Consider the following 24,472-nt stretch of genomic DNA (forward strand, 5'->3'; position numbering starts at 1 on the left):
GCAGGAGCGATTAACTCCTGCAGTGTATCACCGGAGGACGTCGTGGGACAAGCGATATATATGGATTACGACGGAAAAGATTTTTTTTTTTATTTTGGGACAAGGATGATCGTGGATGGTGGTCTTCGGGGACGTATGTGGTGAGTATGTACTACATGTTATATGTTGTATGTAATGTGTGTTTGTGTTTTTAACCCATTGTAGTCAGTCGCCTGACGATGGGACAACTCTCCCATCATCACATTTCGATGGGAGAAGTAGTCCCACCCGACGAATGACTACAATGAGTCACTACTGACACACACACACACAGACACTATACATACCATACGCCTCACATCGATCCCCATCCGACAGTACGACTCCGCCCACACACTTCCTCCACATCACTGACGTCACTTCCGTCTGCTGCGGTTTTGACACCCAAATCCGCATAAAAACTGCAGAAGGTTTTTACATCTGCAGTTTTTATGCGGATTTGACCCACAAAATGGGAGTCAATGGGTGCAGAAACGCTGCAGTTCTGCACAAAAGAAGTGACATGCACTTCTTTGAAATCTGCAGCGTTTTCTGCACGGATTTTTCTGCACCATGTGCACAGCTTTTTTTTTTTCACATTGATTTACATTGTTATGTAAATCACAGTGCAGTTCTGCAGCGTTTCTGCTGCAGAAAAAAACGCTGCAGAACTGCACTAAATCTGCATCGTGTGCACATACCCTTAGAGTTTGATCTGAGTGTCATCTTACTTTGATCCAATTCTCTTGCATGAGAGAATCATAGGTGTGTAGAAGACGGAGAACTTAATTTCTCCATCTTCTCCATTGTTTCTCTCCGCAGATGTCGGACTGCACTCGGAGGACATCTGATTGCAGAGCAATGTTTTACAATGCACCTATAGACTTGTTTGGGTGCACGTGATCTGATTATCGGATGCAGTAGCAGAATGCGGCAATTGTTTTCTCATGCTGAATCTGTCGTGTGAGTGATCTCTTATTGGGGATCAGGCTCGGACATTAAAGTTAATAGGGATCCATATCAAACACATGAAACACAGAAGACATTTTGTACTTCAGTCTCATCCGTTTTTAACTGATCCACTGTTAAGAGTCAATGGTGAAATAAACAGTCTTCGTAATTCAGTTTTTAAAAACAGAAGCCACAAGGAGACCATACGGAGACACTAGAAAAAAATAGAATATATGTGGTTCCCCCCGTTACAGTCAGGACTGAGTGTTATCATGGGGACCCTATTGGCCTATGCTGTGTTTTTGGCCATTCAAGGCAAATTTGTCTTCATCTGCCCTGCCACAATTTTTAATGCTTGTGTTCGCTGTCCAAAGTTTAATACAAAGAAAATATAATAACTATAATCGTAATATAACTTAGATTGGAATGAAGACAAAACCAGCAAAGGGTTTATAGGAATGAGACTTCAAGATGAAATAAACCAGAAGGATATTCATATATTAAATCGCCAATATCATTAAGGCTAGAGAACCTTTATTGATAATACATGTCAGCACCGCACCAAATATAAAGCAGAACTGTAAGAATTATGCTGGAACAGAGGAGACTTTTTGCTTCCCACCTGTAGGGATGGGGTAAAAATATAGCAAGATAAAATGTCAAACCAGGGTCAGCAGAGACATAAAGGGACATCTGTTTTTCCCAATAAGAATGTGTTCCAGGTTTTCTTATATTACGTTTTGCTACAGACAACTGGGATTGAAGCCGGGAAGTGAAGGAAAAGTAACTTTTTGTAGTCAAAACCTTGCGGGATGTCGCAAAGATTTAGGTGACCACTCCTGCTCCTTGTACCAGCATTTTTTTATATATAACAAGGGGGATAGAGTGACCGTACAATGTGGCAAAATGTCAGATACTGTAGATTTCTCATTTACTGTATGCTCTATGCATCTTCTCAGGTTCTTCAGTTCTCAAGTCCAAAAACCCTTTTTACCTATAGACTCATGTACATGGCTGCATTTCTGCTTTGTTTATACGGTCTCTACTACGATCTCTACTGTCATAGCCCTGCTCAAATCTTCAACAGTACCCGCGTTTCACTGAAATGTTGATGATTCCATACAAATTCACCAGGAAAAAAAAAATTGTATCATGTTGTGACTCAATATGAGCAGAGGTATTTTTCTATAGAAACATGTAAGAGTTTACTGAGGCAGGTTGGTTGGTTTCACACTTATATGCATGACCTCTAATTTGATTAATTAAGATCGAATTCACACATTCATCTATCATGGTCTGAGTACGGCCCTTGATTTACTTACTGTCCGCGGGTCTCCTGACCCAAATTTGAAGGCATTATGGGCATATATGGGGCTTTAAATTTTGAGTCAGGACTCACCCAGCCAATCCGCACATCACTAACCATACGGATGTCTGAAATAGGCCTAAGATTGAGCTTTATTTTATTTTGCAATCAGAATAATAACAACATTTCATTAAAAGAAACCTGACAATTGAGTGTTGCTTCCCAAACTACAGACAGCATGAATCGGAGAACAGCTCCTGCATTACAAACATCTATGCTTTACACTGAACTGCTGCTGTGTTTCATAAAGAACCATAGACAAAAGTGTGGCCAGGGGCGAGATGTCTTGTCCAAATCCATGATTTGCCACATAAAGTACTTTATGGTATTTGTTTTGAGACTGACACAAATTTTCACGGAGTTTGCAGCTTCGGTTATTTTAGTGGTAATTTGAATTAACTATCTTGTTATCTAGAGTAATCAGATAAATTGCAAAATCATTCAATGCCATGCAAATTACCTTAATCACAAAAAAATGTCCACTGAATTTCAGCCCCGTCCCAAAATGACTGCTTACATCATTTCAGTGATATTCTCATTAGCACAGGAGTAAGTGTTAACAAGGACATTGCAGATGAAATCACTCTGTCATGCTGATTGAATTCTAAGAGCTGACTGGTTGCTTTAAAAGGAGTCTGATGGTCAAAATCATTGCTTTCTTTTAACCATGATTACCTCCACGCACATTCATTATCACTTAACATTAAAAGAGCTTTATAGGCAAGGACATTGCTGATTGGAAGATTATAAATCACCCATTTAGCAGATCGTTAAGAACTTAAAAAAGAAGAAAGTCCAGCAAATGCCAGGCCAGTCTCCCAAAGAGGATTCAGCAGCAAGATCGGTTCAAACTAGTGCAGAGCTTGCTCAGAAATGGCAGCAGGTAGGTGTTAGTATTTGCATGCACAGTGAGGGAAAAGCTTTTAGAGACTCACTTAGTGTCAAGAAGAGCAGAAAAGAAGCCACGTATTTCCAAGAAAAATATCAAGGACAGACTGACTTTCTGCAGGAAGTTCAGGGATTGGACTTCAGAGAGTTGGGATAGTTATTTTCTCTGATGAAGCCCCTTTCAGACTGTTTGTCACATGTGGAAAAAGCAATGATTCTTGTGTCATGCCAACAGTAAAGCATCCTGACACCAATCATTTGTGGGATTGCTTTTAATCCAAGAAGTGGGCTCACTCACAATTTTTCCTAAGAACACTGCAATGAATAAAGAACAGGATCTAAACATACTAGAAGAGAAACTTCACCAAGGAACTTTGTGCAAACCAAAATTTGTGTTGGTTTTAGCAGGACCTTTTATGACATCCTATTCTAAAACCATAGGTAGCAATATGGAGGTGATCACCCATTTGCTGCCATCATAGCTTCCACTCTTCTGGGAAGGCTTTCTACAGGAATTTGAAGTGTGTCTGTGGGGATATTTGCCCATTCACTCAGTAGAGCACTTGTGAGGCCAGACACTGATGTTGCACGAGCGGGCCTAGCACACCTTCTCCATTCTAGTTCAACCCAAAGATGTTAGATGGGGTTTAGGTCAGGGCTCAGTGCGATTCAATGAAGTTCTTACACACCAAACTCATCCCAACCATGCCTTTGTAGGCCTTGCTTTGTTGACTAGGGAAAAATGATGTTGGAACACAAAAGGGCCTTCCCAAAACTGTTCCCACAATGTCGCAAGTATATAATTATCCAAAATGTTTTCTATGCTGACGAATTAAGATTTTTCTTCACTTTTTAACTAAAGGACCAACTTCTGAAAAACAACCTCACATTAGCCTTCCTCCATCAAACTTTACAGTCGACAAAGTGTAGTCATGCAGGTAACGGTCTTCTCGCATTTCCCATACCAAGACTGGGCCATCAAAGTGTCAGATATCTTCATTCGTCACTCCACAGAACACATTCTCAATGCTCCAGAGTCCACAGGAGTGCTTTACACTCGTGAGGAGGGGGGTTGTTATGACTTTTATACTTTGTTTTTCTTTTTTCATTTCTTAAAAATATGATACAAATAGGGTAGATCCATCATAGCATAGCACAGCAAAGAAGAAACAATAGACAGGCAATTAAATAAGATGATTGCTACACACATTACGTCATTGTTACATAATATGAAATGTTTTTTCTCTTTTAATTTCTCTTTTTATTACTTTCGTTGACTGAAATGAACTCAAAAATGTGAATTTTCTCTGAAATCTGTAGCCTTGATATTTTTTTAGATTCCTACTGTCAGGGGATGTGACCTTCCAAGGAGCCAGCCTTAATTGTCAGAAGCCAAATCTAGGCCATCTTAAAAGAATAGTGCAATGCTTGTCTGCACTTAGTGTAAACACTCGCTTGACCTTTGGTCTTCTGTGATAGAAGAGAAATAGTCACGTACACATATGTGAGGAAACCCCTTAAAGCATGTTACTTATGTTTCTTTATCTATCTTCTTACAAACTGTAACCACTACTGTGTGAACATTTAATTTATCTGTGATTTTTTTTTTCAAAGTCACATGACCTACTTTCCCTAATTTATCAATTAAGATTAGCAGATAAGGAATGCAGCGAGCAATTTGTACAACTGATATTGATGTGGGTATGGTGGAAAAAAATTACTTGCATGTTACTTTTTTTTTTAAGCTGATTATAATGTAATCCACTTCAATAAAGGCACTATCAAAATAAAAGGCTGCAAAAGAAAACTATTCCAAAACCTTTTTTTTAAAAAAAAACCTGGAGCGAAAAAAATGCTCAAAAGACTAAACATTAAGGCTATGTGCACATGTTCAGGATTTCTTGCAGAAATTTCCTGAGCAAAACAGGACATTTTCTGCAAGAAATCCGCATGCGTTTTTTGCGCGTTTTTCTCGTGTTTTTACCGCGTTTTGGTGCGTTTTTGGTGCAGTTTTTTTTTTGCGGATTTTTCCGGAGGTTCCCAATGCAATAATATAGTGGAAAATCCGCAAAAAATCCGCAAAATTAATGAACATGCTGCTTTTTTACCGCGATGCGTTTTTTTAGCGGAAAAAAAACTCATCATGTGCACAAAAATTGCAGAATGCATTCTAAATGATGGGATGCATAATGTATGCTTTTTTCGCGTTTTTATAGCGAAAAATCTGCAACGTGTGCACACAAACTAAAAGCAAGTCGTTTTACAATAGAAATGAATAGGAAGATTATTTCACACATTTTTTTGTGATTTTTCAACCATTTTTTTTAAATTGAACCCACTACAAAAACTCAAAAGTCCATGTGCACATACTTGACACATCGTCTTGCTTTTTGGGTGTTACAAGACACCAGAGTAACCAACTAAAAACCTATACAAACGCAGGGAAAATAGACTCCTGAAAATAAGGTTATATTGAGGGCAGAAGAAGCAATTGCACAGGCGCCTCCACCTCCCAGTCCCATGCAGGGGATACAGCTTTTCATGTTATGCTATAACTATTATAGAAATATATCACAAAGACTACTTTCCTACAACGAGCTTTTTCCGATTTTTTGATGTTGCAGATTTACTGCACCTATTAGATAAGTTAGTGTTTTACCCCGTTTTTGATGCTGATGTTTTTGTCTCTGGCATGTCATGTTCTAAATAAATTTGCTTTGTTTTTGATACTTCCTGATATTTGGCTTTGACAAAACTTTATTGACGCAGTCATGTGCGAAAATACGCTGCACCCAAAATGTTTTAATTCCTGATCGTGGGGAGGTAGCCTAAAACACACAAAACAGATCAGTTTGCACTGAGTACAAAAATCCCCTTGACCCCCTGACGAAGGAATTTGTTCCGAAATGCGCGTCAGGGTGCGTGGGTACAGGACCTGTTAACCCTTAAAGGTACATTGCTTTTTTATTCATGCCCTTTGTACTTTTCAATCACATTTTTTCATTTACTTTATGCACCTTGGGAGCTGAACCTTTTTTGTATCTTGCTCTCCATGTTCCATGGTTTTACTTATTTGCACATGTTTTCCAATCATGGATTCATTATGCACTTTGTGAGGTCTTTTTAATATTTTGTATTTTTAATGTTTTGTATATTGCACTCCATATAGCCGCTTACACTTCTTTATGTTTTTAGTACTTGGGCTATTTTATGTACTTTTACAATTTAGGGGTTACTAACTCATTTCGATCCTGTATACGTGCCCATCAATTTTATATTTTATGTATTTTTCATGTAATTTTTGCTTGTCACCTATTAATTAGTAAAAAGATATTTTTTCACCTACAGTTAGGTCCATATATATTTGGACAGAGACAACATTTTTCTAATTTTGGTTATAGACATTACCACAATGAATTTTAAACAAAACAATTCAGATGCAGTTGAAGTTCAGACTTTCAGCTTTCATTTGAGGGTATCCACAATAAAATTGGATGAAGGGTTTAGGAGTTTCAGCTCCTTAACATGTGCGACCCTGTTTTTAAAGGGACCAAAAGTAATTGGACAATTGACTCCAAGGCTATTTCATGAACAGGTGTGGGCAATCCCTTCGTTATGTCATTCTCAATTAAGCAGATAAAAGGCCTGGAGCTGATTTGAGGTGTGGTGCTTGCATTTGGAAGGTTTTGCTGTGAAGCAAAACATGCGGTCAAAGGAGCTCTCCATGCAAGTGAAACAAGCCATCCTTAAGCTGCGAAAACAGAAAAAAACAAGCCGAGAAATTGCTACAATATTAGGAGTGGCAAAATCTACAGTTTGGTACATCCTGAGAAAGAAAGAAAGCACTGGTGATCTCATCAATGCAAAAAGACCTGGGCGTCCACGGAAGACAACAGTAGTGGAGGATAGAAGAATAATCTCCATGGTGAAGAGAAACCCCTTCACAACAGCCAACCAAGTGAACAACACTCTCCAGGAGGTCGGCGTATCAATATCCAAATCTACCATAAAGAGAAGACTGCATGAAAGTAAATACAGAGGGTTCACTGCACGGTGCAAGCCACTCATAAGCATCAAGAATAAAAAGGCTTGACTGGACTTTGCTATAAAACATCTAAAAAAGGCAGCACAGTTCTGGAAGAACATTCTTTGGACAGATGAAACCATGATCAACCTCTACCAGAATGATGGAAAGAGAAATGTATGGCGAAGGCTTGGTACAGCTCATGATCCAAAGCATACCACATCATCTGTAAAACACGGCGGAGGCAGTGTGATGGCTTGGGCATGCATGGCTGCCAGTGGCACTGGGTCACTAGTGTTTATTGATGATGTGACACAGGACAGAAGCAGCCGAATGAATTCTAAGGTATTCAGAGCCATACTGTGTGCTCAGATCCAGCCAAATGCAGCCAAACTGATTGGTCGTCGTTTCATACTACAGATGGACAATGACCCAAAACATAAAGCCAAAGCAACCCAGGAGTTAATTAAATCAAAGAAGTGGAATATTCTTGAATGGCCAAGTCAGTCACCTGATCTCAACCAAATTGAGCATGCATTTCACTTGTTAAAGACTAAACTTCAGATAGAAAGGCCACAAACAAACAGCAACTGAAAACCACCGCAGTGAAGGCCTGGCAGAGCATCAAAAAGGAGGAAACACAGTGTCTGGTGATGTCCATGAGTTCAAGACTTCAGGCAGTCATTGCCAGCCAAGGGTTTTCAACCAAGTACTAAAAATGAACATTTTATTTAAAATTATTGAATCTGTCCAATTACTTTTGGTCCTTTTAAAAACAGGGTGGCACATGTTAAGGAGCTGAAACTCTTAAACCCTTCATCCGATTTTAATGTGGATACCCTCAAATGAAAGCAGAAAGTCTGATCTTCTACTGCATCTGAATTGTTTTGTTTAAAATTCATTGTGGTAATGTCTATAACCAAAATTAGAAAAATGTTGTCTCTGTCCAAATATATATGGACCTAACTGTATCTTCCTGTCTGGGTTTCTCTGCTTATCCAATGGTTCTGGATTGGTTGGTATACTCATTTATTAAGTGGTTTCCACTTCTTTTCTCACTGAGCACCATATTGGCCCATATATTATTGTAGATGTATATATGAGAGATATACATATTTGCATGTATATACATATATGTATAGTAGTGGAGGTTATCTTATTTATTATTATCCATTATTCATACTTTTCGGTGCTTGTGTTGTTCTTTCTGACTACAAAAAAAGCACAGTGGGCAGGAGATTTCTGTAAATCCCATCCTCTTTGCTGGAACTATAATGTTTTTGACATTGCGAAAATACGTAGCATCAAAAACTCATCGTGTGCACACAGCCTAAGTGCTGATGTCTTGGTTTTTTTTTTCATTTTTCCTTAAAATCCAGTGACCAAGAGTGTATCACTATAGCAAAAGCATCATCGTCTCACGGTGCCCTTTTAATTTCTCTGGCCAAACCAAGTCAGCTTCACATTATGTGACACTGTTGTAGTACGGCTCCCACCAAATGCCAAGGGACGTCCAAACATATAACTGAGCAATATCAAAGGCAACAAAAGCCGTCCGAATGTCACATCTTATGGCAAATCTAGAATCAGCAGACCCACATAAATATCTAGGCTTCCATGAGAATTTTCTGTGTTGTCACCTAACGCCGTCGTACATCTTGGTTGCCGTTTTCATTATACTCCATCTGTAGAAATGCACAGTAGTAATGCACCCATGACAGAACTAAGCCGACTCTTAGTTTTATATAAATTATGTGCTTTTCATGTTCAGGTCCATAAGCCCACGTTTCCATGTGAAGGAGTTGAGTGTGAGAGCAGAACTTGGGAAATATAATAATACTCCAGCTTAGGGATGTGGAGCAAGGTGATTGCTATAAGAGTTACATATTATACTGACACACAATGCAATATGTCACCTAGCTATTGAAACATTGCCATGTCTGATACCAAATACTTCTACCATTTCTCATCCAGACCGGTTCATCAGCCTCCTCCAATTGTAAAATACCACACATGCAAATGCTGTTTTTTTTTAATCAGAGGAGACTGATTTGCAGGTATGGTCACATGCTCCTTCACCAGCCTCCATTGTATGGACAGAAGATCTGGTCAGTGTGTGAGGAAAGCTGCACTAACAAGAGAAATTGGCTGACTTCTTCACCTGAGACTTGGTCATTGAGCTTGTGCTGACAGTCTATCAGGACATTTTGTGGCATCAATTCATCTTTTGGGGTGTGTGGTAGAGCTGCTCACTCGGCTGTACACAGAGTTAGAAACTAAATACTGTCTCTATAAGAACATGCTTGGTTTATTAAAGACAACATAAACCCAGCTGGGAGAAATAAACACGGCCCTCTGGGCAAAACAAAACAAAGCACAGTCCTTCTCCTAGCGGGGATCAGCCCGCTCAAGGTTTGAAATGTCCCTGGTTCAGGTCCTTTAACACGGGCACAAACACTTTCCTGGAGTGCTTCCTCTCCTGACACTGAACTCTGCTGCCTTTGGAGGCCAGACAATGTGACCCCTCTCCCCATGTGACTGTGACACCACACAGGTCCTGTCAGCACAAGTCAGTGCCAGCTCTGCAGTGGAAATAATGTGGACATCCTCCCACCCACTCTATGGTTGTCCACATAAAAGCCAGCCCATTATGCAACTTAGCTTAACCGTCACAACACTTAATGTGCTGGAGGAAAACTCATTAGGCGTAGTGAAACATATCTCTCCTCCAGAACCTTACCAGTGACTTTGTCACACGGGGTTAAGTAATTTTCCTTTTCTGTCTTGTGGTATTAGTTGGCGTTGGCACACATGATTCATGACTTTGATGCTATGCCAAAAATGGGATCTCTTCTTGTCTTCAACTGTTTTTTTTTCAATTTTGACACAAAATAATTGTACCTTGGAGTCAAAAGTTTAAAAAAAGTGCTCCAAAATATTGGTGTACTCAAAAATACACAAGGGGGAAACTGAAGTAAAGTTGCACCAAATGTTTCTACTTTTTTAAAAGTCGCAGTTAATAAAACAATCTAGAATTGCTAGACAACCAAAAAAACAAACAGCTGAGTTAATAAAAAGTAGGCTTAAAAAAGAGACAAATAGAATAATGAATTAAGTGCAAACAAAAACAGGTGCAAAACATAACTAGTCAAGAACACAGGCACAAAGCCAATGATGTAACTCTTTTTTGTCTTTTTTTCTGAGCTCTTCTTAGCTGATTTATGGCCACAGGCAACAATACAGTTACTGTAAATATGCAGGAAAGGAAGAGCCTGTAAAAGCAAAATGATGCAAAATTCATGAAACCAAATTAGAAAAATGTTTTTTTTCCTTCCATGCATGGATTTAAAGGGAGCCTGTCACCAGTTTTTTCATGTCTGAACTAAGACTAACACCTTAATCAGCACCTGTGCTGCATTCCATAAAGGGGAATATATAACCCTCTGACTTCCCCTGTATACCTCCCAAAACCTCACACTTGTGCAGAGACATCGACATCTCGCGTCTGCTCACTTTGCTCCCTGCTACGGGCAGAGCCAAAACATAAGGCTGAAAACCAATAATGAAATATAAAAGATATGACAAATGGTGCTTTTCTGTTTGTATGTATGCTCTGAATTTGGCTTTTGTCATGGCCGTACCCATAGGTCTCTAGGGTTTGAAATGTCATCCAAAGACACATTTAAAAAAGGCTTGAAATTAATTGGTGACACTTCATCAAGACTTGCATAGTACAAGCTTACACTACCCCAGGCTTGCCAGAGTACAGGGCGCCAAATTCATTAAGAGGCTCATGCCATGAGTTTAGCGCCTCTGCTAAGAGATGTGCACCTCCGCGCACTGTTCTAGAGATGCGACTCCATTCAGTGAAAACTGGCAAAGTGATTTAATGATTTGCTTCTTATGTGTGAAGCCTAAGGGTTTCTGCATACATCTTTTTTTTGGCTGGTCTGCTCTGAAACCCGCTTAAAAACACTGAGATTGAACATATGCATTTTTGTGTCAAAATCACTTGCAGTTGATATGCTCACTTTTTTATCATCTTTTAAACACCTCAGGTTAGAAAACAGTTAAAAAAGGTGACCTGACTATTCTTCTGGCATCGTCCGCTTGGAGGACACCACAAACTAACTAAAGGAGTCTATGGGAAGCCTATAAAGACAGATGTAAGACTCCTAGTGTCTTTTATAAGGTTTTAAAAATGCTTGAAAAAATGTAGGCTTTCTCCTGAAGCAGGTTCCGTTTACACTGAGGATATGTGCAAACAGAATTTTTTTGAGGTGAAAAAATCCTTTGTGATTTTCAAGAGATATCTTGAGATCCATGCATTTTTGTATGAGGTTTTCCAATTTGATGTGGTTTGTAAGCTTTTTTTCATGCAGTGTTTTAGTGGATTTCACAAGGAATCCGCATCTAAGAATTGACATGTTTCTTCTTGTCTGAGGCGAGGTTTTCAAAACCTCATAGGAAACAAACTAGCCCGATGAACAGCAATGTGGATTTCCCATTTACAGCAATAGAAAGCATTTTTATAGAGTATTTCATGTGGATTTTAGGTGGACTTCAAAATATTTGAAAAAAAAACCTAATTTTGTCTTTCAAAAGTCAATAAACTTTTTTTTTTTGGGGGGGGGGAGTGTAGGGAGGAATTCAACAAAAAAATAACGGAATACTTCTTCAATATATTTTACTCACCTTGAATTCTTTGTGGCAACCACATGACAAGTCTAGTTTTAAACTGGTGGGTTTACTAGATTATTAGATATGACAACTCTCAGTGCTTTGGAGTGTATTTTCAGTGTATAGTCTGGGTTGAACTCCCAACAAATGAATCTCTAGTATTTCATGAACTGCATATAAGCTGAAGAGTACTTTTTGGCACTCGAATAGTTGGCTTGCGTTAACTATGGTTTTTATAAAGGGTCTGGCAATTAATCCTATACGGCAAGGTATACTGAATATTTTTTCATTTTGTGTCATTTTTTTCCTTATGTATCAAGATTCACGAGAGGTGAAGATTTACCATTTATATGTTGAATACAAGATGTGAACAGAACCTCGCTGTGACAACTGGACTCAATTGTCAAAGACCGCTTAATTAGTCAACATGTAACATATGGAGAAATACAGACACAGTATAAAGTTCAATAAAACAAATTACAGACACATTGTAGTAAAGTAAAACTATGAAGCATAAGGTAATAAATAGATTGATTCTGAATCATGTGCTTCCTATTTACTGTCCTACATATTTATGGGGATGTTCCTGCGGGATTACCATAAAATGTGGCAATATCCTTTAATGTTCCGTTCTAAAAGTCAGACATGAAGCAGGGTTGCAAAAGAGAGGAAAGTATTAACAGCTGGCTGGGCACAATTGTATAGGCTTACTAATTCACATGTACTGTATTTGTTCTGCTCTGTAGACAAGAAATCATTTTTATTATAAAGTGACAGCAGCAATAAATTCACAAGCCTAAAATTTTTCATTTTGCATATTATGCATTAAATACAATCATTTATTTCCTGACTTCTATCAGATGTTTCCACATTATTCAAGCAGGTTTGTAAGAGTTGTACTGTATGTCAAAAATGTGGTGTCTCATCAAAGAAAATGTCATTTAGACTTGGGCCTCCAGATCAGTTACTGTATCGCACTCCCCTTGGTCCTGCTGCAGGCACACCTCCCCAGAAAGTGGCTGATTATGCTAGGTAAAGCTATAAACATAAGGGTGAATGACCTCGGGGAGATCAAAACATCCAACACCGCGGAGACACCATCACGTGTTTCTCAACGCAGTGATCTAGAACACTTCCCCCACTGCCACCTGATGGTGTCTCCGCGGTCTTGGATGTTTTGATCTCCCCGAGGTCATTCACCCTTATGTTTATAGACTTTTCACTAGGCACTGCTCCTAATAGCCAGTTTCCTACTCCACACTGATGAGGGGCAAATACCCCGAAACAGCTGTCTGTGGATGGATACCATGTTTTGGCATAGGTGGTTTTCCTTTATTGGATGCTGCCCTTCCCGTGGTTGTTCCTTCCCGGTGAAAGACCTGGCTATTCATTGCTTGCGTTGAGAAACACGTGATGGTGTCTCCGCGGCTTTTCTACATGCATATGCCAGGTAAAGCATCAGTAAGCTAAAAAGGGATAATTACATGGTGACTATTGGGGTCTTTACAGAATACAGAAGAGGTGTAATATCAAAACATTCAAGTGTATGCAATTACAGTTCCATTTGTCTGGTTTCTTTGGGGTATTTTGGGTGGTTCAGAAAAGCATAGAAGCTTTTCTAGAATACAAAAACGTTATGTTAAAAAATGTTTTTTTGTAGAGATGAAAGAATGGATTTGCAGGACTCTGGTCTAGTAGAGACCATGTCAGGAGCCGCCAGGCAAGAGCTCTGTGAACTGCCTCTTACTTGCTTTTAATCAGGACCTCTTCCGATTTGTAGGCTCAGAACGTTGTCATTTTGGCATGACGCATTTATAACATTGTGCCAAGCCTACTAGTCAAAATAATCATCAGTGATTCTGGCAGGTAGAACATGCATTTCATAGGGCTTCAGTTCTGTGGCCATGGATCAATTATGTTACCTCTGGACCAAGGTCCTGGAAATCGGTTTGCTGATCTGTTATTTGTAGAATTGAAGCCTTCTGGTACATTAGCGTTTGTAAAGGATGTGAACTTTACCATAGTTCTGCTCATGAAGGTGCACTGGGAAACATAATTTTTCCAGAAAAACCTAGATTGGTCATCCGAGTTAATATAAATGGACATTCAATTTGGCATCCAATGTATGCGAAATTGATTGAAAGTCAAAAAAATTAGTGATGGATCCACTAAGCCACTCTTTTAGGGAAGATTAGCATAACAAATTTTTCTAACGGCATTCATCAGCACTTTAGCAAGTGTAAGTCTTCTTTCACACTTCCGTCGGTCGTCCTGCGTCAGAGTGCAGTGAACCGACGTATCGACGGATGTTGCAAAAATAGTTGAAAATGTGTGCAACACATCCATTGTTATGACGGATGCGTTGCATGAATCCCGGGCTGAATTTTCAGGTAGAAATGTCCGGGGAAGAGAGAGAGACTTTTCCTCGGGTTGGAATATGCTTCCAGGCATGCTCAGAAGTAAAAACTGCATCCGTCACTGGATTCCTGCGTTTCACAGTTGTGCGCAGGATCCAGTGTCCATAGGCTCCCATTCTGTGTGACGACGTATGCAGCAGGAGGCGTCGGGGGACGTTTTTCCACTGCAGACAAAAAACGTTTCATGGAACGTTTTTTGGAAAAGACGGGCCGTCAAATTCCACAGGATCCAGTGCACGACAAACGAAACGTGTGTCCATCCGTCGTGATACGTCGCTAATACAAGTCTATGGGAAAATGCAGGATCCTGCTAATTTTTTTACAGGATCCTGCATTTTCAAAAATCGACGTATTTCGACGGGAGCTGAAAGACGGAAGTGTGAAAGAGGCCTAATGCAGCGGCTTTAACAACAGTGCAGAAAAGATGCAGTAACCCAGGTTAGTCCAACTTAGAAGTCTTTATTTTGGCAACTTACAAAAATAACTCAAACTTTATCCTCCATTTCGCAGCAGGATCGTCCAGAACAGTCCATATCGAAACCGATGCCCTGGACAACTGCACCACCGTATCACTCATGGGTGCTTCAGTGGCTTTGATTCCTCTGGCCTGTGTTCAGTCTCACACAGATCTGACTTTTATAGAGCCCCCTGCTCTCATGCTTGCAAATCAAAATTGATGCACCCAAACCTTAATTGAAAGTTTAAATGTGAATCATGGACATCTACCCCACTACCATCCTGCAGATCTCTCCAAAAATAAAAGCCCATGTCAGGATTTCGTAAATGTGACTTGGTCAAATAGCTTAACAAAGTCCACACTCTCTTTTATTTTGCAGTGTAACCACAGATATGACTGTTATTACAATGCACTTCTGCAGGTTTAGTATGCTTCTATGCGCATTCTAGGGGACACATAACGACTCCCGTACATGAGTCCACTCACTGACTCATACAAGCTTTATAATTCAATGCATCATCAGTTACCTTTTCTAACACAAGAAAGCATAACTAGCAGATGACATACGTTAGAGGCTGACCAAGTGGCTATTTCCTGTTCTTTGAGAGGGAAGAAATGGTCACATCCTTGCTGCTATTATTTGGTGTAAGGACTCAACTCTCCTGTGGAACCGCATTGTTGGCAAAGATAAATCTTGTCCTAGGTATCAAAATCCGAGGGTCCACATGAGAGACTGTGACTGTTGTGGATGGCCGAACCAATAGGCTTAAATTGTTTCTTCACAATATCAATATATTATTATATATATTAACTAGATGGTGGCCTGATTCTAACGCATCGGGTATTCTAGAATATGTATGTATGTATATAGCAGCCACATAGTATATAGCACAGGCCACGTAGTATATAGGAGCCACGTATATAGCAACCATGCAGTATATAACACAGCCACGTAGTATATAACACAGCCACGTAGTATATAACACAGACCACGTAATGTATAGCCACGCAGTATATAACACAGGCCACACAGTATACAACACAAGCCGCGCAGTATATAACACAGCCCACGTAATATATAGCACAGCCCATGCAGTATATAACACAGCCCACGCAGTATATAACACAGCCCACATAGTATATAGCAGTGTGGGCACCATATCCCTGTTAAAAAGAATAATTAAAATGCTGCATAGGCAGCATCAATAGTAAAAAGTTGGTCACACAGGGTTAATAGCAGCGTTAACGGAGTGCGTTACACCGCGGCATAACGCGGTCCGTTAACGCTGCCATTAACCCTGTTTGAGCGCTGACTAGAGGGGAGTATGGAGCGGGCGCCGGGCAGTGACTGGACGGAAGTAGAGAGACTAATTCTTGGCCGGGCTGTGCCCGTCACTGATTGATCGCGGCCTAGCGGCCACGACCAATCAGCGACGCGGGATTTCCGTGACAGACAGACAGACAAACAGACAGAAGTGCCTCTTAGACAATTATATATATATAGATTGTATCTCTTAATATTGAGCAGAATTAAACGGTTTGTCCATTTTTTGTTACTGCAGTGATTTGGCTTTTATCTTAAGTCATATTGTAAGGCTTGTTAAAGGGTCGATAATGACTTGTAGTATTTCTACTTCCAATAGGTGGCACTAGAGGTTCAAGTCCTCTTCCTCTCTGAAAAGACAATTTGCACATTGAAATTTCATTAAATTCATTCTTCCCTCTACCCTTAAAATATTTGCCTTGCCATTGACTGCATCACAACACAAAAGCATGATTGATCCTTTCCCGTGCTTAATGATTGAGAAGTTCTTTTCCTGAAATTCTGTGCCCTTTTTTCTCCACACATACCTTTGATCATTGTGTTCTATTGTAACTTCATTGGTCCACAGGACTTGTTTCCAAAATACATCAAGCTTGTTTAGATGTTCTATTGCACACTTCTGATGCTGAATTTTATGGTGAGGGTGCAGAAGAGGTTTTCTTCTGAGGGCTTTTTCATGAAGGCCATATTTGTGCAGGTGTCTCTGAACTGCGGAATAATGTTCCACAACTCCAGCGTTTGCTAAATCTTTCTGAAGGTTTTCTGCAGTCAAGCTGGGGTTCCGATTTGTCTCCCTAGCAAATCTACAAGCAACTTTCACTGAAATTTTGCTTGGTCTTCCAGAGCTTATCTTGACCTCCACTTTTCCTGTTAACTGCAATTTCTTAATTACATGTTAAACTGAGGAAAGGAAAACTTGAAAAGACTTTGCTTTCTTCTTAGGCCATGTTCACACTCTGCGGCGTGCTCTGCAGGTTTATCCCGCAGCGGAATTGATAAATCTGCAGGTCAAAACCGCTGCGGTTATCCCTGCAGATTTATCGCGGTTTGTTCCGCGGTTTCCGCTGCGGGATTACTCCTGTACTATTGATGCTGCATATGCAGCAATATGCAGCATCAATAGTAATGATAAAAATAATAAAAATTGGTTATACTCACCCTCCGATGTCCGGATCTCCTCGGCGCTGCACCCGGCGGTCCGGTTCCAAAGATGCTGTGCCGAGAAGGACCTTCGTGACGTCATGGTCATGTGACCGAGGCGTCATCACGGTCATGTGACCGCGACGTCACCACAGGTCCTGCTCGCACAGCAAACCGAAGACCGGACGGCCGCGGGCAGCGCTGACAGGTGAGTATAACATCATTTTTTATTTTAATTCCTTTTTTTTTACACTATTTATGCTTCCCAGGGCCTGGAGGAGAGTCTCCTCTCCTCCACCCCGGGTACCACCCGCACATTATCCGCTTACTTCCCGCAACGTGGGCACAGCCCCATGCGGGAAGTAAGCGGTTCAATGCATTTCTATGGGTGCAGAATCGCTGCGATTCTGCACAAAGAAGTGACATGCTGCGGGTTTTAAACCGCTGCGTTTCTGCGCGGTTTTTCCCACAGCATGTGCACAGCGGTTTGCGGTTTCCATAGGGTTTACATGTTAATGTAAACGCTATGGAAACTGCTGCGGACCCGCAGCATCAAAATCGCCGCGGATCCGCGGTAAAAACCGCAAAGTGTGAACATGGCCTTATAGCCATGTCCTGCTTTGTGGGCCTGTACCATTTTCAATTTTAGAGTACTAGGCAGCTGCTTAGAAGTACCCATGGCTGCTGTTTTTTGGCACAAGTTTAGAGGAGACTGGGTTTTTAGAAAGCTGGGAAATTTGCATCACTTTGCCTTTCCTAACAATGACAGTGAATAAGCCATAACCCTAACAGGCTAATAAACCCCTTAACGACCAGATGTATTTTTGGTTTTGCATTTTCATTTTTTGCTCCCCTTCGTTCCAGAGCCATAACTTTTTTTATTTTTTGATCCAAATAGCCATGTGAGGGCTTGTTTTTTGCAGGACGAGTTGTAGTTTTGAAAGACCCCATTCGTTTTACCATATTGTGCACTGGAAAACTGGAACAAAATGTCAAGTGCCGTGAAAAAGCAAAAATAGTGCAATTCCACAATTGTTTTTTGTTTTGCTTTTTTACTAGGTTCATTAAATGCTAAAACTGACCTACCAATATGATTCTCCAGGTCATTATGAGTTCATAGACACCAAACATGTCTAGGTTGTTTTTTATTTAAGTGGAGAAAAAATTCCCAAGTTTGTTTAAAAAAAAAAAAAAAAAAAAAAGTGCCATTTTCCGATACCCATAGCGTCTCCATTTTTCGTGATCTCGGGTTGGGTGAGCGATTATTTCTTGTGCGCCAAGGTGATGTTTTTAAAATTACCATTTTGGTACAGATATGATCTTTTGATCGCCCGTTATTGCATTTTAATGCAATGTTGCGGCAACCAATAATATGTAATTCTTGAGTTTTTACTTTTTTTCGCGTTATGCCATTTAGCAATCAAGTTAATTTAAAAAAAAAAAAAATGATCAGGTAATTCTGAATTTCTGAATGCTGCAATACCAAATATTTGTATGTTTGATTTTTTTTGTTATTGTTTTATTTTGAATGGGGAGAAAGGGGGGTAATTTGAACTTATATATTTTTTATATTTTTAAAAACATTTTTTTTTATACTTTTGGCATGCTTCAATAATCTCCATGGGAGACTAGAAGCTGCCATAACCCGATCGCCTCTGCTACATACAGGCGATGATCAGATTGCCTGCGTGTAGCATAATTGCTGACTTGCTGACCACCAGGCGGCACTCATAGCAATCTGGAAGTGACAACCATAGAAGTCTGCTGGAGACCTCTGGTTGTCATGTCAACCCATTGGCGGCCCGCAGTCATGTGACACGGGCGCCAATGGGCGGTATTTATGGTGCGCTTTCCGGAAGTGCATGTTAAAACGCCAGAGGGTCGGATGTGGCCACAGTCTGCCCAGGTCTGCCATAGATGAAGGGAACCTCTATATGTTAAAGGAGTTTCAAAGAATACAGACCTGTTTTGCATATGAAGAAGGTCAGGAAAGAAAAAGACTCAGCGGCATTCTGTTTCCTAAAGTTGATGATTGTGGTCAATGTCAAGTACAGTACAGTTCCATTATATGTTTCCTTATAAGACCATATGGTTAATTGTAACCCATATGGATTTGACGTTTTTGTTTCTCTCTAAGCTGGAGGCAGAAGACTAATGTTCACATAGATTTACATGGATATTATACCTTCGGATCCATCTGTTCACTGATGTGTACTGAAGAAAAAGCATTTGTATGTTAGAAATGGACAGGTTCAGCTCAGTATTCATTTTTTTTTCTCCGTTTGTTAGTTTTTTTATATATGTAAAAGTGGTGTCCTGTGACTAGATCCTTGGAGATCACTAAATAATTTACTGTCCGGAGTTTGTTAGATAAGCACAGTACAAGATTACTCCACGGATGTGTCTTTGAATCTCATGATTGAATTTTATCCTGTTAATTTCCCATACTACTACATGTATTTGTCTTGCAGGAAAAGTACATCTGATTGTATTAGCGATTCTTTTATTCAGGCTCACAGAATGCACGCTGCATGTTAACGAATCAATTACAGAATGAATTGTGGTTGAATTTTCCCGGCTAAGAGATAAAACAGAACACTACATTATGTCAGAATATATTTAGGTTAGCCAAGCAAGAGGTGTGGTCAAGGGAAGCCCAGATGAAGTGAAACTTCTGCTCCACCTGAACATTAAAAAATCAATTTTAATTATTTGGCTTTGCTGTTCTCTCACATTAACACAGATGTTCATAGATATGTTGTGTTGCTCAACAACTGGGCGATTGTGAGGATGACACTAATCTATATTCAACAAGACCGTGCTGGAAACCGATTTGTATTTATTGACTACAGAGCCGATATATCAAAGTGTTTATACCCGGTTTCTCATGTAAAACACTGAAAAGTAAAAAAAAAATTCGCCTTTTGGCGTTTTCACGCCAGTCCTGGCCAACTTCACCAAAATAGCTAAAACGAGTAAAAGTTTAGTTATTCTTCATTTTCAGGACCAACCTAATGAGAAAGCTATTATTGTGATTTAGTGTTGTTAAAGCACCATTCCAATGATTTTTTTTTACTTCACCCCCAGAATGGTGTTACTCATATCTGTTCCCTAGTAACATACTTGCCAGCCACGGTCTTCTGTTTTTCCCAGTGCTACTCCAGTTCCTTTCCACCAACTTGTGACCACATCTCCTAAATGGAAGTCACGGGCAACAGCCACTAGTTCCCAATGTAAGTGTATGAGAGTCTTGTCCTGGCAGACATAGAGTTACGTTAAGAAGTGACTTCCGGCCCACCCAGTAAACAGTGGAGCAATCTGGCAGGTCACAACTAGCAGAAGACAACTGAAGTGGTGAGGAGAGCAGAAGACGGTGATTGGTAAGTATTTTACTTCAGACAGGGAACACTCATTAGTGATGCCACTTTGCAGGTGAAATAGAGCAAGTGGTGCTTTAAGGGAACATATCACCAGTTTTGTCATATATGAACTAAAACTATCCTTATTCAGCACCTGTGCTCCATTCCATAAATGCTTAAATAACTCCCTGACTCCCCCTGTATACACCCCAAAAACATTTTTAAGTTCTTCTGCGCTGTCTGATAATTTGGTCGGTCTGGTGGGTCTGGATTCGCACATCTCCACCCCTCCCTCCCTGCTGCTGCCTGCTCTCCTCCTGCTTTAATCGATGTTGGTGACCCCTTGTGTCATCCACATGGCCGAGCGAAATCTTGCGCCTGCTCACAGAAATCAAAGCATACAGTGCAGGCGTGAGCCGTGACCTCTGTGCGCAGGCTTGAGATTTCGCCCAGCAGTGTGGATGATACGATGTGTCATCCACATCACATAGAGAAGAAGGACAGCGAGCAGCAGCGGGGGGAGAGGGATGGAGAGACGTAAACCCACGCCCATCAGACCGGATTACCATACAGCGAGAGAGAACTTTAAAAAGGTTTTTGGGCGGTATGCAGGGGGAGTCAGGGAGTTATACAAGCATCGTGGAATGCAGCACAGGCGCTTAATAAGGTGATAGTTTGGGTTCATATATAACAAAACTGGTGACAGGTTCCCTTTAAATAAATTCAGTCCTTCTCAGTATGTGTTATTACTCGAAAATAAATGCATTAAAGCATGACTGCCCTTTCAAGAAACTTTTGACATGTCATAAAGACATGTCCGATGTTTTAATTATTTGCTAAGACAATCCCACGGTCTCTATAATGAAGGGGGAGAAGCGCTCATCTGAGCCCTACTTCTGACCCTCACCACTCAAAACTTCTGTCTCTACGACATGTCAAGCGGTTTTGGCAGTGCATTTACATGTTAAAGGGACTCTGTCACCTGAATTTGGAGGGAACAATTTTCAGCCATAGGGGCGGGGTTTTTGGGTGTTTGATTCACCCTTTCCTTACCCGCTGGCTGCATGCTGGCTGCAATATTGGATTGAAGTTCATTCTCTGTCCTCCGTAGTACACGCCTGCACAAGGCAATCTTGCCTTACGCAGGCGTGTACTATGGAGGACAGAGAATGAACTTCAATCCAATATTGCAGCCAGCGGGTAAGGAAAGGGTGAATCAAACACCCAAAAACCCCGCCCCTATGGCTGAAAATTGTTCCCTCCAAATTCAGGTGACAGAGTCCCTTTAAGCATTTAACATTGATCTGTATTTCCGCTGCATTGTAGACTATACACGTCCTGTGTATATACCTATGAGCTGACATCAAACACTGCTATGGGGAATATTCATTCATCGGGATCTTGTGTCACATGAGATGATACAGGCTCAGGCTTTGTGACTCTTGATGATTCATCGATGTGTTGCACCATAGGTCATATTACAAATGGTATATTTTTATATTGATTATCACACCCATTTTACATGACATGGAGCACAAATGCTCCATTCATTCTGTTAGAGAAAAAAAGAAAAGCAGGAGGCCGTTAGATGATGAGTCCCGTTCTTCAGAACACTGTCCTGTTTTCTAATAGTGTGCTTTATCTGTATACCACCCTGGGTTACGTTACATTAGCAGCATCTGGTTTCCGCATGTACAGCAGTTACCGAGTTGTGATTGACATCTGCACTCACCTTATAAAGCTCCCAGGCCAGAACTAGGGTCAGGTCCTGTACAGACATATGCTTCCTCTGAACCCGGTGTCAGGCTGAGCATTGAGAGACAAGACATCCTTCCCATTCATTGTTGCTTACAAAAATTTACCCGCATCAACTGTTGCTTTTACCAATCAATGTTGTCTTAAAAAGACATAAAACCAGTCACCTCTGAATACCAGTATCACACAAGAATGCTTGCAATGCTGCACCACCTTCCTCCAGGTGGTGCGGCCACCGACTGTTACGTATGCTGTTCTAGAAAGTGAGTTTAAGGAGAAAATTATGTCACTCACTCTTGCTAGACTTTGGCCGATTTCCATTAAGCTCTACTATTTTCCTCTTTATTCCTTTTTTCACTAGAAAATGGCTCAGAGACTAAACATTTCATACTTTCTGCCTCATTTGTCAAAGTCACATATGCAATTTAGGCCTCTGACATATGTCCATGATCACATACCTTTTGAATCCACGCGACTTATTTTAACTTCAGTTCTCAGAAACGGGACAATAGTTTTATTTAGGACCATGGAGCGCTTGCACAGTGGTTTATTTTTGTGCTTTAATGATATAGATATTTCTGTTTGTGTGAATGTGACATGTAATTCATAGCATGCATGTCTAGAAACTAAAGAAACTGGGAATTTCTCTTTTTTTTTAATAATCTGGCATGGTATTAAATGTATCAACTGGTTAAGATCTAGTGTTTGGTTTTTGAAGGACTTATTACAAATGTCATGTATTGCATACCTTACATCTATTACAGATGTATCACTTGGTTACATGCTTGTAGGTCTGCGTAGGTTTGAATTATGCCCCTCTCCAAGAAATCCAGCTCTATGCATATAATTAACGGAGTCAGTAGTAAAGAGCTGACAGCGCTCACCGGTGCACAGCAGTCCATTCAATTACTTGGTTTTATGTACCAAGCATCAAAGCCCCTCTGATCTGATCCTGATAACTTATTGTAAAGTTGTAAGTCGTGGAAAAAAAACTTTAATTTATGGTTGGCTTTAGAGGGGTTTGCCACTGCTATGATATTGATGGGCTATCCTTTGGATAAGTCATCAATATCATATTGGTGGGGGTCCAATGCTTGGCACCTCCATTGACCAGCAGTGTCCAGATGTAAACAGCTTTGGAATGAAACTGGATAGCTCCATCATACTGTTTAGCTGTTGTTGTCGGGTACAGCAGATAAGATCCTATTCATTTGATTGTTTATATTCAACCACTGCTGGAAAGGGTATCAGCTTATTGGTTGGGATGCTGGGTGTTGAATCCCAAAAATCAGATCTTAACCCCTTTCCGACGTTGGGTGTAATAATACGCCCACGTCAGACTTCCTCCCTTTTTTGTGGGCTCTGGCGCTGAGCCCACATCTTTTCCGGAACATGTCAGCTGTTTTGAACAGCTGACATGTGCCTCTAGCAGTCATGGATAGAATCGTGATTCACCCACTTCTTTTAACCTGTTAAATTCCACTGTCAATCTCTGACAGCATCATTTAACTCGTGCCGAAAATCCCACCCGTCTGTGACCACACTTAGAATTTTTTTCCTATTTTCCAATACATGATATGTTAAAACCAATGGTGTCGTTTAATGCTGTCCTGCAGAAAACAAGCCCACACCTGGCCATTTTGACCTAAAAATAAAAAAGTTATTGCTCTGAGAAGAAGGGGAGCAAAAAATGAAAACGCAAAAATGAAAATACCTCCGGACATGAATGAGTTAATTGCTTATTCTAAAGCTATGACATCAATATTTTAGTAGATGACAAACCCTTTAATTATTGTGTCTTCCATGAACTATCTATCCCCATTAGGATCTACTTTAAAGTTTGGCGTCTTGCTATGGATCTGGCTGCAGACAACTGTGTACCATTTGGCCACCCTGAGTCTGCCGGAGCAAAGACTGCCCTATCTAGACCTTCTCTTCTCTGGTTGATAGAGTCATCCTAATTAAAGGGCTGAACTCTATGGGCTCCAATTGAAGCAAAACGACTCTTCCAATTTGGTTCTCAACATTTGTGGACTTGAAGTTCCTTGACGATAGAATACACTTTTAGCTCTCTTGAATTAGCTCTTCAATGG

The 24,472-nt window shown here is 40.4% G+C and overlaps 1 protein-coding gene across 4 annotated transcripts in view; it reads left to right on the forward strand.

Moving 5' to 3' along the window:
- Nucleotides 1–24,472, forward strand: part of XRCC4 (X-ray repair cross complementing 4) — a 422,379-nt gene that overhangs the window by 378,116 nt on the left and 19,791 nt on the right. The window contains exon 8 of one of the 4 annotated variants that reach the window (XM_077288635.1): nt 12,248–12,466. The exons of the other annotated variants lie outside the window; for them this stretch is intronic. Coding sequence (XP_077144750.1) covers nt 12,248–12,284 — 37 coding nt within the window. The 3' untranslated portion in view covers nt 12,285–12,466. Of the gene's footprint in view, nt 1–12,247; nt 12,467–24,472 lie in introns of those variants that run through there. 4 annotated transcript variants of the gene reach the window in all.

Source organism: Ranitomeya variabilis, chromosome 1 (assembly GCF_051348905.1).
Source record: "Ranitomeya variabilis isolate aRanVar5 chromosome 1, aRanVar5.hap1, whole genome shotgun sequence".
In the NCBI taxonomy this organism is placed as follows: domain Eukaryota; kingdom Metazoa; phylum Chordata; class Amphibia; order Anura; family Dendrobatidae; genus Ranitomeya; species Ranitomeya variabilis.